The sequence below is a fragment of the Carettochelys insculpta genome, chromosome 4, assembly GCF_033958435.1.
Source record: "Carettochelys insculpta isolate YL-2023 chromosome 4, ASM3395843v1, whole genome shotgun sequence".
NCBI lineage: Eukaryota > Metazoa > Chordata > Testudines > Carettochelyidae > Carettochelys > Carettochelys insculpta.
In genome coordinates, this window is record NC_134140.1 from 19,529,979 (window position 1) to 19,543,468 (window position 13,490).

General features: G+C 41.7%; 1 protein-coding gene across 2 annotated transcripts in view; it reads left to right on the top strand.

Annotated features, from left to right (window-relative positions):
- The window catches only part of FAM193A (family with sequence similarity 193 member A), a 130,899-nt gene that overhangs the window by 103,747 nt on the left and 13,662 nt on the right, over positions 1-13,490 (top strand). For both annotated transcript variants that reach the window (XM_074992366.1, XM_074992367.1), the window contains 3 exons: positions 3,501-3,687; positions 7,300-7,530; positions 10,384-11,230. In XM_074992366.1, the coding sequence (XP_074848467.1) occupies positions 3,501-3,687; positions 7,300-7,530; positions 10,384-11,230 (1,265 nt within the window). The remainder of the gene's footprint in view (positions 1-3,500; positions 3,688-7,299; positions 7,531-10,383; positions 11,231-13,490) is intronic.

The window sequence follows — 13,490 nt, forward strand, 5'->3', positions numbered from 1 at the left end:
TTGAGTAGCTAGATACCAGAGCAATCAGAGGAGGCCAAAAGGAATGGAGCAAAGGGAAAAAGGAAGACTCCCACAAAATGAAAGGGAATGTTTGGGTGTAGCAAGAAAGTTGCTTGATAAAGAGGTCAACCCCACATCTGCTCACTCTGCAGCATTGTTAGACTTCAGCATCTCTGTATGCTCGCCTGTTACTTTTCATCATCTGCTTAGTTGTGTCCCTAGCAAATGCTTAGTTCTCTTTTCTGTCCTGCCTTTTGGCTCCCCAGTACTCCCTCTGTTACCTTTTCCTCTTTGGAGGAGTACTGTAGCAGTTCCTGAACATATCATCTTTGGTGTGTGTATTGGCCTGCTTTCTGCAAAGCAGTTGTCCTTGGGGTCTGGCAATTGAAACAGGCCTGTGGCTTGCGGCCACTGCTACCATGAAGTGTTCTACAAGCTTTTTGAGGGCTTCCTGGGGATGGGGAGATCCAGTTGGGTGCTGAGGTTTGACTGCTCCTTGTCCCTGCCCCTTTGGTCTGGGGTTGTGGAGCTGGACCCCCATGCTCTTTTCCCACAGGCCCAGGAGGTCTGTCAGCCCCACTGCTGCTGGAGACATTTGTCTGGGATGTATAGTGAGAATCTCAAGGTCTCAGCTGCTATGGACAATGCAGAAAAGAGGGATTGTTAAATTCCAACATGGCATTGGAACATTTCTCTTTGTAAGCACTTTTTTGCGATGTACCAATCGTGTTGTGATAGAGCCTTGCCAGACACACATCTCTGCAAGTGCCAAAAGCATGGTGCGTTTTGGGGTAAGGCGACAGGGGTGGTACGTTGCATAAGGACAAATGAAAGTAGCATTTGCAGGGAATTAATTCTAAAATTATCAGACTTTTCCATAGACAAATATCATTCTAGCAGACATCTTACTGCTGAGGGTAAGCAGGGAAACCAGTGTCCGAATGTCCTAAAGGCAAATTGGTTGAGTTCCTGTTCTGAGTACTCTTATCTGTAATCCTCTGATAAATAGTGTCAGATGGGTAGTTGCATCAGTCTATAGCTTCAGAAATAACAAGCAGTTCTGTAGCACCTTAAAGGCTAACAAAATTATTAAGTTTCATGGATAAGACTCACTTCATCATAATAATCCACATAATCATCTGACAAAGTGGGTCCTATCCATAAAAGCTCATGACATAATAAATTTGTTCGTCTTGAAGGTGCTATGGAGCTGCTTGTTTCTGTAGTGCTGTGGTTGCTTTGGAGTAGATGGGAGGCTACAACAGTAGCTATGATCGGGCAGCTTGAGAACCAAGTAGAGTTATGGTTTGTGTTACTTATATAAAAGTATCCATATGTTATAAAGCCAAGTCTGTGTGTGTGTGTGTGTGTGTGTGTGTCTATAGATAGATAGATATACTCATACAGAGAGAGTGCGCCATAACATCTGGATTTCAGTAAGTTCCTTAGTTCAAATAGCAGGAATACAAACGTATCCAGATGTTATGAAGCTAACTCTCTCTCTTACACACACACACACACACACACACACACAGAGAGAGAGAGAGAGCGCTTTGTAACATCTGGATACTTTTCTATTACTGCTATTTGACTTAGGGAACTTACTGAAATGTAAAAATGATTGTTCGCAATAAAAAGCTAAATGTTTCTCCTGAGCATAGCTTATGTAGTCTAATGTAATAGAACCCAAATTTTTGTTAGCATCATGAGATGCTGCTGTAATTCAAGTAATATCAGGATGTGTAGGGAAAGTGATGGATTGAAATACAGAAAATATTGTGATGTTTCATGAATCAGTTATACACCTTCGCTGGGGAAACATTTAGTTCAGTTTCCTCATCTAAAAAGGATTTACATGTTGCACCTCCCTGGCCTGGCACCCTTGGGACCTGAGCAATCCTGAACGAGAGATTTTGCTGAACCAGAGAAGAGAAATGCCCCTGAGATTCCCCTCCTGGCCACCAGCCCCAGCCACTTTTCTGGTAGCACTTGCAGCTACCAGGGATGCTGGGTTCCAGGTCTATGGGCTTTCTGCTTCCTGGTCCCAGCTGAGGTTTCCTTGCCCTGGCAGCTGTGACCCCAATGCTCTCCAGCTGTCTTTCTGGCTGGCTCCCCAGCCAGCTTCCTCCCAGTTACTAGCCAGCTGATCCCCACCCCCATCTTCCAGCTGACTCCCTGGCTGGCTCCCCAGCCCAACAGCCAGCTTCCTGTTGGCTCACTGGCCTTGCAGGTCCCTGGCTGGCTCCTTGGCAATGTCGCTCCCTGGTGGTTGATGCCACACTGCTTCAGGGCTGGCTTCCCAGCAGCACCCCAGCCACTCACCACTGGCTCCTCAGCCACTGACGCCTGCCAGCTTCTCCGCCCCAGTGCTCCTGTAGGAGCTTGGAGGGAGCACTAGCAAGTCATATTTTAACACGCTCTGCCCCCTCTTCTTCCCCACTCTCCCTCAGCAGGACCGATGGTGGCTCCAGCTTTGGTCTGAGCCAGGCTGCCATCCACTGCTCTGGCTCAAGCCCCTTCCCCACTGATGCAGGTCCAGCCTCAGCCCCTGGACTATCTGGTCCTGCAACATCCATGGTCCTGAGGGACCATGGATGTTGCTGGAGAAGAAAGTACTGTATGTAAGAGTTGAAGTAGGGGTAGTTCAAAGGCAGGTGACAAGATCAATTCAGTATGAGAAGACAGTGAAAAGATTAGGACTGTTTACCATGAGAGGACATAAATTAAAAATAGAACATGTCGGAATTTTACAGTATCTTATGACTTTAGGAAGTACTTTTTCCACACTGTGCATCATTAGCTTGTGGAGCTTGTGTTGTCTTTCACGACGACAGTAGCTTATCAGAAACCAAAAAAGATGATGAATGATGTGTACATGCAAATTTTTAAGCATGAAGACTTTTTTAAATATTTAGGGACATCATTCAACCTGTTTTTGTTGGTGAATAAACTTTCTCTGCGAAACTCTGTACTGCAGAGTTTCTCATACCACCTTCTGTGTGTGACATCTCATACTGAACTTTCTGGATCACGGGCTGCTTGTTTTCAGCTGGCCTTGGGACTCTTGCTTTAGTGTGGAGCTTGGATGCTTGCTGAACCAAGTGGGAACAGGGAGGAGAGCAAACACTAAGTGATGAGTCAGCTCTGCCAAAAACAGTCTGCAAATTGCTTGGCTTTAATGAATGAAAATAACTGTTCTCCAGATATGAAAATAAATATACTCTTAGAACCAGGGTGGGTTTCTCTAAACAGTGATTCTCGAGTTCATTCATTCAGTGGATCACTTTCAGTGTTTCATGGAACCATTTTCCTTTAAAACTTCCTAGTCTCTCTGCTTGGTTTTGAAAGAACAAGGTCTGCGGGTCACTTGGTTAGGTGTTGGATAATGTACATCCTGTAGTTTGACAACTGCTTCTGACTCACTTAGGTATCTTTTCATATATACATATATCACATACATCTTGTGGTGGTGGTAGTAACCCCTTTTTTCTTTAATACAGTGATCCTGACTGTGAGGGTCATCGCTGTGAAAATAGTAATACATACGATCATCAGCAGTATGATGGAGAGGAGAGCCAAGACGAAGACAGTTGTTCAGAGCATAGCTCCAGTACCTCAACATCCACAAATCAGAAAGAAGGAAAATACTGTGACTGTTGCTACTGTGAGTTCTTCGGCCATGGAGGAGTAAGTTTTGCTTGATGATTTTAATAAAAATAACGGTCTTCAAGTGTGCTGTCATCTGTTGGTGGTTGTAATATTATCTGTTGGCTGTAATTATTGTTTAGTGGCAAAAATGGTAAAAATACACGATCATAAATTCCTTCCTTTCCTTTTAACTCTGAATTTTAACCAGGTAACTTACAATAATTTAACTGCAAAGATACAAATTTTGTAGCTTGAAAATGCATTCTAAAGCACTTACTAAGAAATGCTAAAAATAAGCTAGTAAAAATAAAATTTTCACAGCTAGATTTCCCACATTGATTTGCTTGTGAACTCAGGCAAATTATTTAACCTCTGTTAAATCTGTGAAATAGGTTGCTTATACTTTGCCTGCCTTTATGATACACTAAGAGCAGAGAAATAACAGAGATGGAGCCTAGAGTTGTTCAATATAAGGGTAGAAAATAAAGAGTAATTTGGAAAACTTATCCATCTAAAACTACCTAATGTGATTGTTCAGCTGGAAGTAATTCAAGAGAGCAACAAGTGATGATTTAGAAGTGGGCCAACTCGAAGAGAAATTTTAACAAGTGCCTAGGCTGATTTCATGATAGCTAAAATTCGTATCTGTTAGCTGATGGCCGGGTAATAAGTGGTCTGTGAGCCTAGTTACATGAGAGTCTTTGACTGCTAGGACTGACAGTCCCTTCGCAGCAGGTAGCCAAAATGGCTGACGGATGCCCCAGCGATCCACCTGAGTCTTTAACTGCTAGGACAGACTGTTCCTTCGCAGCGGGCTGCCAGTGTGGCTGACGGGTGCCCCAAAGGTTGTGCAGAGAGTTATTCCACCCGAGTCTTTAACTGCTAGAACAGACTGTCCCTTCGCAGCGGGCAGCCACAATGGCTGTCAGGTGCCCCAAGAGTCTGCCCCATGGAGGCAACATGACTCAGCGCTCGGCTTTTACTGCACCTTACCACTGACCAGGCTGATATAGCCAAACAGCTATGGTTCTTTGTTTTGTGTTCAGCCAAGTTACAGTAAGTGGAAGGAATCAGGCTGAAAGCTTAAATGGTTGCTATTTATTAAAAGCAGAAACAAGAATCTTAATGGTTACAAGGTTATTGCTCTATCTTCTTAACTACTAGTAGGATGATACATATGACATGTCAATTAGATTACAAGTGAAGAGTTATCCATTTGAGGACCAGACGCCTCAGCCTAAAGAGCTCTTACTATTAAATGTGCACAAAAGTACATTGCAGGTATAATTCTCACCCCTGCGTCCTTTGACTCAGGCGTAGCCAGCGTCTTTCACTCAATCTCTTGGGAAGAAGAATATGAGGAGGGCATCCCTTGGGTCCTTGGGAGGCAATAACCTTACCCAGCCAGCGGGTATAGGTAATTGGAGCTCAGTTAGAGTGGTCTGCCGGACCCTTCTTTATACCCCTTGGGTCACGTACACTCTTTATCTAAAGGTTCCAATTGTACTGGTTCGTCTTTGTGACGCCAGTTCTTACAAGGGACTTGCAACTTAATTTACACTTGTAAGATAGAGATAACTAAATCATTAAGACAGGACGTTCTTTTCATATGGGAGAGAGATTCCTCTTCTGGGATGATGTGTAGGCATATCAATTATCAGTACCAGCCAAGGCAGGGGTTTAAGGCCCTTTGGTCATCAGCTGGCCTGTTAGCCCTCTTATCTGTATTCTTCCATCCAGGGTCATGATGAGGCAGCACGTCTGTGCTCTTGAGGCATCAAAGACTGTGCCATTTCCTTTATCCTTTGTGCTCTGAGGCACCTAAGAGGGGCAAGATGGAATAGAGCAGGGGGTTTTGTCTGGCTACAGTATCTTGCCGCCATGTGTGAGTAATTGTAAAGATTAAGAAGAGCCCCGTGTGTCTCAGAAGATTCTTTCTAACCAACAGCGACTGGTCCAATAAATCAGACATCAGGAACGGTAATGTGCAGAAGCCAGTGGGTGAACATGTTAGTCTCCCTGGACACTCGGTGGCAGATTTAAGGGTGTCAGCTCTGAAACAAAGAAGTTTAAAAAATCAGATGGAGAGAGAAATCTTTGAGCTGCAATTCATTTGCCAATTTGACTCCATTAACCAAGAATTAAACAGAATGGGAGTGGCTCACCGCTTACAAAACCAGCTTCTCTGCCCTGGGTATTAATATCTTCCCCATTAGACTCTGACAAAGGCTCACATCCCCATGTCTGATCTGACTTGTTTTTCCCTCTTTTGATAAGTAGTGTTGATACTGGGCCATTTCCACCTTGCTGAATAGACCTTGTCAGCTCTGGCTCTCCCTCTTACTGGGACCCCACTCTTTAAATACCCCTCTGAACCCACCCCTCCACTCATGCATCTGATGAAGCGGGTCTTTGCCCACGAAAGCTTATGCTCCAAAATATGTTAGTTTGTAAGGTGCCACAAGACTTCTTGTTGTTCTCGAAGCTACCGACTAACATGGCTACCTCTCTGATACTGGTCCAATAAAAGATACTACCTTGCCCACTTTGACTCTGGGATGAAATCATGTTATTTAGGCTTGTTCATATATACATATCCATAATGAGATGACATTGAGCAAAAAGCGCTGCACTTTAAAACATTCTTACCAGAAATCTGTCAAGTACCTTCTTGGCCCTAGAGCTTTCATCATCTAGTATGAGCAAAGCTTTAAAACTCTCTTGTATTTTTAAATATTCTTCCTAATTGTGAATATTACAGATACGTGCATTAAGTAAATATTTTTCAGAATTGTAAGAAAAATTCACTGAAAATGTAACCTTAAAAGGCATTTTGTAATAAAGCTTTACCGCTTACTAACTGGCTATAGGATCACTTACATTTGGTCTGTTTTTCTTCAGTACTAAGGGTTTTACTCCATCCTTTTTAAGTCCATCTGTTTCAGAGTTTTATACAGTCATCCACTGCAACACTCGCTAAGTATCTTCTGTGTAAAATCAGTACTAATTGTTAAGTACCTAGTGAACTTCTTGCCATTTCTGGCACTTTTCCCACATTGGGGAAAAATCATACTTTGGGGTATTAAAACAAAATCAGCCAGTACTACCTACACTGGACAGCAGTAAAGGCAATTGAAAATGACACCCAGCTCAGCTCACTAAATTGGGATAGGGAGACCTCTATAATTGTAGTCCAAAGTCAAGCAGCTTCCTGAATGTGGTGGTGGTTTCCCCACCACCATCACAATTAAATATTTACATGGAAAACAGAGTTAGCAGAGATTTACTTTTTTTTTTTTCCTTTTAAATTACATCTGATAATCTCTCAACTACCATAACAAATTCCTGACCTACCAGTAGAAACTCCTTTGCTGGCATTCCATCTCCCTCTTCCTTGCCATCTCATCTGCTGCAAGATGGAATGAAACACCTCTGGCTAATGAGAGAGCCAAAAATCTGTCATGATAGTGCTGTCTTTTGCACGCATATTGCATGTTCACACAACTGTCATTGATTGGTCTGGGTCTGTATTGCTCATGCACTATCTGAAACTTCCTATTGCAAAATTCTGAGCAGGGCTGTGAGACTTTCAAGTCAGGTTACTGTGGTGTCTTTGTTTTTGTTTTTTTTTTTCCTTCTTCTGAACATTAGCCACCAGCTGCACCCACCAGTAGAAATTATGCAGAAATGAGGGAAAAACTTCGCTTACGTTTGACAAAAAGGAAGGAGGAGCAGCCAAAGAAACCAGACCAGATTTCTGAAAGGGAGAGCGTAGTTGACCATCGAAAAGTAGAAGACTTACTACAGTTCATAAACAGCTCTGAGACCAAACCAGTAAGCAGCTCTCGGGCAGCCAAACGAGCGAGACATAAGCAAAGAAAGGTAAGAAATAAACCCATATTTGTCATAAATTATATAACTTACATTTATAAGGGTGTAGCGTGTAAAGGTCTTTGTATGAAACTTTCCATCAGCATGATTTTGAATAACAGACAACTGATTGGCTGTGCATTACCGATTTTATTGAAGAAACCGTCTTCGACATAGCCTGTAGTGTGCAGGTGTATAACACAGCTGGTTTAATCTGGTGGGTATAATTTTGATGCTGTTTTGAAGGCTGAGTGAGCTTTTTTGCTCAGAGGATCTGCCACTGTATTATAGCATTTTTTTTATTGCCTGTTCATGATCTACTGGAACTGCATATCATCAAAGGGAGGTATCTGTTAGTGTCAACGCTTTCAGAGTCTTTAATGTATTCCAAGATAGTGACATGTTTAGTAATGGATAGATCTCAAAATCTACCTTTTTTCAGTAGAATATCAGTCAGTTTGATTACAATAGTTCTTCAGTTATGTATCAAAGGAGCAATATGTCTCCACTGACGTGTAGGAGACTTGAGACTTGTAAGTAATTAATTTGGGCAGTCTCTGCTGGATTTGGAATTTGTTCTGCCAAATTTGAGACAGGCTGAGTGAAGGGCCATGGGCTATGCTTGGCTGGAGAGTAAATGTTGGGTCAAACAGAAGTAGGCATTTTCAAAATCAAGTCAGAATTTTAGCTTGCTTTCAAATGGCAGTGGGCCCAAAAAAAATGAGAGAGAGAGAAAATACACGTAATATGTCTTCTTTGAAAATTGTGAAGATTTTGTTGTGAGGAGACACAGGAAAATTGTTAAATATTTCTCTCTCTTCATAAATAGAAAATCTGGGTTTCTTGAGTTGGTATCGTCACACACCAAATTCAGGATGTATAGGAAGAGGTTCAAAATAAGATTTAAATTACTGTGTATGTGTTTAAAATCTGGGAAAGAGGTTTTATAAGCTCACTAAATAGTATGCATTTTAGGTGATATTGTAGTTTGTGCATTTGGATTGTTATATTTTACTATAAATTTGTGGGTTTGGATATGTAGTGGGTGATCTAAAGTTGTTTTTAACCTATGCCATACTAACAAAAAAAAAAACAGATTGGTTGGTTTGTTTTTTCCTGAGTCACAAAGTTAAGAAGTCTTATTCTTTAAAAGGCCTGTTTTTAAACAAGTCCATTAATTCAGTAAAAAAACAAATTATGTGAATACATATTCTAGAAGAAAAGAATTCAAAGACTTTATGGGATTTTTTTTACACTTCAGAAACCAAAGTATGCTAATATTTGAAAATGAATGGATCATATGTAAGGACTTGCAAAAATTCACAAAACTTTTGTAAAACCTGGTTGTCAACTACCAAATGGTACTGTGCAAGCAGCTGCTGCTCATAATTTAATGGAAGGGAGTAAGCTAACTTAGCACAATAAAACCTTGATGACTTTTAGTAATGACAGGGTAGACTCGTTATTTTGACTACTTTAATCTTAATTTGCTTTTTGATGTACAAGTAAAAAGGACTGTATCAGTATTATTGGATGATACTATTTTTATTGATTGGTATGAAAATATGCTCTTTACTAGAAAAATTCAAAATGGTGAAAATTTAACTGTTTGCTACGTTTTCATAATATTATAAGGATAGCACTCTACTGAATGATATTGTAAAAAGGATGTTGTCCACTAAGTGACATGCTTAACACTGTTCTCTGGGTGGGTCACTGGGATTTTCAGTGGCTTGCAAAAAAAAATCCCCATGACTTAAGCCCTGGTTGCTGTGAGCTTCAGTCTCACTGCATCCCCGAGTCTTGGAGAGCTGTGAGGTACTTCCACCTCCTGAGGCAGTGGGCCCCACATGCTCTGAACAACCATAGGCAGAAGGGGTACTCTGCAGTTCCCAGCTGCTGCTCTAGCAGGTCTGGAGGGGACCCCAGCAGCTACCCTGGCCTCTTCGTGTTAACTGTGGAATTTATTAGTGTAAGTCAAGGACAAGTCATGGGCTTCCATTAGTTTCTCTTTATTGCTCAGTACCTGTCCCTGACTTCTACTAATAAGATCCCTGATAAAAAACCCTAGCCTTAATTATAGTTTCCCAGACAATATCTGTCAGTAGCTTCTTAGATTATTCATTTTAAATTGTAACAGAGGGAGCTGTGCTTGTCTATATACTATCAAAACAAAAAAGCAGTCAAGTAGCACTTTAAAGACTAATAAAATAATTTATTCAGTGAGCTTTTGTGGGACAGACCCTCTTCTTCAGACCATAGCCATACCAGAACAGACTCAATATTTAAGGCACAGAGAACCAAAAACAGAAATCAAGGTGGACAAATCAGAAAAAAATGATCAAGGTGAGCAAATCAGAGTAGAGGGGTAGAAGTGTGAGGTGGGGGGGCAGGTCAAGAATTAAATTAAGCCACCTATAGGGGCTCGTTTGCATACTTGGCTTAATCTAATTCTTGACCTCCCTCCACCACCCCTCTACTCTCTGATTTGCTCACCTTGATCATTCTTTTTTTTTCTGGTTTGTCCACTTTGATTACCGTTTTTGGTTCTCTGTGCCTTAAGTATTGAGTCTGTTCTAGTATGGCTATGATCTGAAGAAGTGGGTCTGTCCTACGAAAGCTCACCTAATAAATTATTTTGTTAGTCTTTTAAAGTGCTACTTGACTGCTTTTTTGTTTTCATTTTAAATTGTTTGCTCATTCTAGTACTTTCCTTTAGGATTAAATTTAGATTCCGTATTGTAAAAATCTGAAATTCCTTAACACATCATTGTAACGTGGAATGCTTAGGAATTCACTATCTTTTCCCAAATGTGCAGTTCTTAACGCCTTTGTCATTTGTTTAATAAACTGGTACTTTTTTAGTTAGAAGAAAAGGCTCGTCTTGAAGCAGAAGCCAAAGAGAGAGAGCATCATCAGTTGATCGAAGAGCAGAGAAGGCAGGAAGAAGAGGAGGAAGAAAGACTAAAACAGGAGCTGCAACGACTTCAGGAACTTCAGCAGTTACAAGCTGTGAAGAAAAAGAAAAAAGACAGAACAAATAAAGACTGTCAGAAGATGGAGATGCTTACTCGAAACTGCCAGGCAGTGAAGGAACCTATCCTAAACACACCAGAAGACATTCAGAATGGCACTCTTGAGCAATCAGAAAAGGTAGAAACCTCAACTAATTCACTGTCTAGGCACGTGAATCATGTGGAAAAGAGGCCGGTTCCTGAGATGGTCTGTGAACTATCTGATCCCACAAACACTAGAGACTCGAAGTTGATTTTCCAGAAAGAAATGAATGTGAAACAGCATGAGCCTCTCTCTTTTCTCTTGGATATAATGCACCATCATAAAGAAGGTAATAGTAAACAAAAACTAAAACAAATAAACAAATCCTGTACTGAACAAATGAAAAAGCCCACTGAATCCCCCAAAGTAGCAGAGATTCAGCCTAAAACCAGAAACCAAATAGAATCCAAAGCGAAAGCAACAGAGTTCCCACAGCTTGCAGAGCCGAAAAAAGAGGAGAAAAAAACAAGCAGTAACAATAACAAAAAGCAGCTGAATCATGTAAAAGAAGAGAAAATACCTTCAGTGAGTGAATCCCCTTCTCCCAGTGAGCAGCAGCAAAATAATAAATTGATACTCTCAGAGTCTCCGCAGCCAAAAGGAAGGAACAAGAAAAACAAGAAGAAGAAAGGAGACAAAGTCAACAATTCCATAGGTAAGTGCATAAATAACAATTTTTCATACAGATAATTCTCAGAATTTTGGGTCTGCTCTCCAATAACTCTTTACAGAGTAAACTGAGAGTAACTCTCTGATAGATAGATGTGAGATGAGAGAGAGGCTGCTGCTATACTATCACTCTCCTGTCAGAGATGCCATGGTAATGAGAGAATTTGAAGCCAGCTAATGAGGTGCTAATGTGCATAATTGGTGCCTCATTAGCATACTGGCAGCCATGTGAATTTCGAAGTGCAGACTGACAGTGCAGCCATGCAAAACAGACTGCGAATTGCAGACTGAAAGTGAAGATGGGGGCAGCTTCAAAATAAGTGCCCCATTTCGACATACCCTTACTTCGATGTAGTTCTGTGGGAGTAAGGGAATGTCAAAGTGGGGTGCTTAATTTGAAGCTGCCCCATCTTCACAGTTAGTCTGCAATTTGCAGTCTGTTCATGTGGCTGCCATTATGCTAATAAGGTGTTGAATATGCATGCCACTGCCTCATTAGCCTGCTTCAAATAACCTCATCACCGATGCACCTCCTATGGGAGAGTGGTCGTGTAGCAGCAGCCTTAGTCTCCATCTGTTATCAGTTACTATGCTGACATTTTTAGTTAATTGTTAATTTTCTGTGTTCTTAGTGTTGATGTTTAATCCGATTATCAGTATTCCTAATCAGATACAAGTAACTAGCTAGTAGGGAATATTAGTGAGTATGGGAAAGCATGTAAGAGAATATTACAACTAATATTTTTTGTATCCTTTCAATATACTTTGTATCATCTAAACAATAAGATATCTTTTATTAGGCCTATATGAAATTGTTACTGGCTATTTTGATGACAATATTCATTTTGGAGAAACTTTTTAAAAGGCTTTGAAAACCCAGTTACTGTGATAAGATTGAATCAGTAGAAATGTAGTCTTAAACTAATCATATTCATATCACATGGTAAATCGAAGAATTCAGGATTCTGCAAATAGGGAAGACTTAGGCTGCATCTACACTACGAGATAAATTCAAGGCAGTTAGCTCAATATTACCACGTGACTATCTTCACTGTAAATACCATTAGCTCAATTTAGGGTGCACTTACCTCGAGATTACAAAATCGCAAATACCTCATGGGGATAGCATCAAGTTCAAATTCAGAAGTTTGACTGAAGGCAAGTGTGGAAGCCCTACGTCTTAAAATGGAATTTATTAGCCTGCAGAGATGTCCCGTCTATAACCCATGATGCCCTTCTCAGTGCTCTGCTGTGGTCGCTGCTCTCCAGTAACAGGAAGACCATGAATTTCTAAGTGGGATCAGCCTTCACCTGGGGGATCATGTTAGTATGGCAGCTTGAGAAATGTCTGTCTTTGCTATTAGTGCTGCGAGTGAGTTTGCCCATTCTAATAGCAGGGAGTTTGTGGCTCTGTCTGTATAATTGCCTTTTTTTCCCCTCCTGGGCTTCCTGGCGCCAGCTGCTGCTCCTGCTGTACGGTGTGGCAACAAGGCTGTGTTGGGAGTTGTGCTTGTATAACACACTGAGAAACTTCTTCTCAGCAGTTTACATGTGTGCGCAAACCTCCTTACCTTCGCCACAGTCTGTTTCTTTTCCACACTCAGATGCATCATATGGATAGCACACAACCCAGTAAAAGGATGTGCCTGCCAATAAGTGCTGACCATGCTGCCGGTCACACATTAAGGGCTCCAAGGGCGGGAGAGATACCTGGGGGCTTGCTATTACCATGGGGAAGTCTCCCCTGATGGCTAAGGTAGTGGGAGCTTTGCTGCTGCCATGGGGAAGGACCACTTCACATGGGCCCCCCATTTAATTCCCCCTTCACGCCCATATCAGGGCTTGCTGCCATGGGGGGAAGTCTCCCCTGGCTTCTAAGATACATGGGGCCTTTTCTGCTGCTGGGTAAAAGTTTCCCCTGGTGGCTAATGTATTTGAGGTTTTGCTGCTGCCATGGGGACGAACCACTTCAACTGCCCCCCCATTGAATCCCCCCTTTGCCCATAACAGGGCTTGCTGCCACCGAGGGGGGAAGTCTTATGAGCTGGAGGGGTTGATTGCCCATGAAGGGACCTTCAGCGCTTGCTCCCCACCCCTTGAAAACACGAGCTGGCCCCACTGTCAGTGAGATTTGGGGCTTCCACCATCACTTTATACCTACATTGACATTCTTTCTGTGTTGTTCTGTTTTGTTCCAATGGTCCCGGTTGAGAACGTGGTAATTACACAGAAGCCTTACAGTGCAT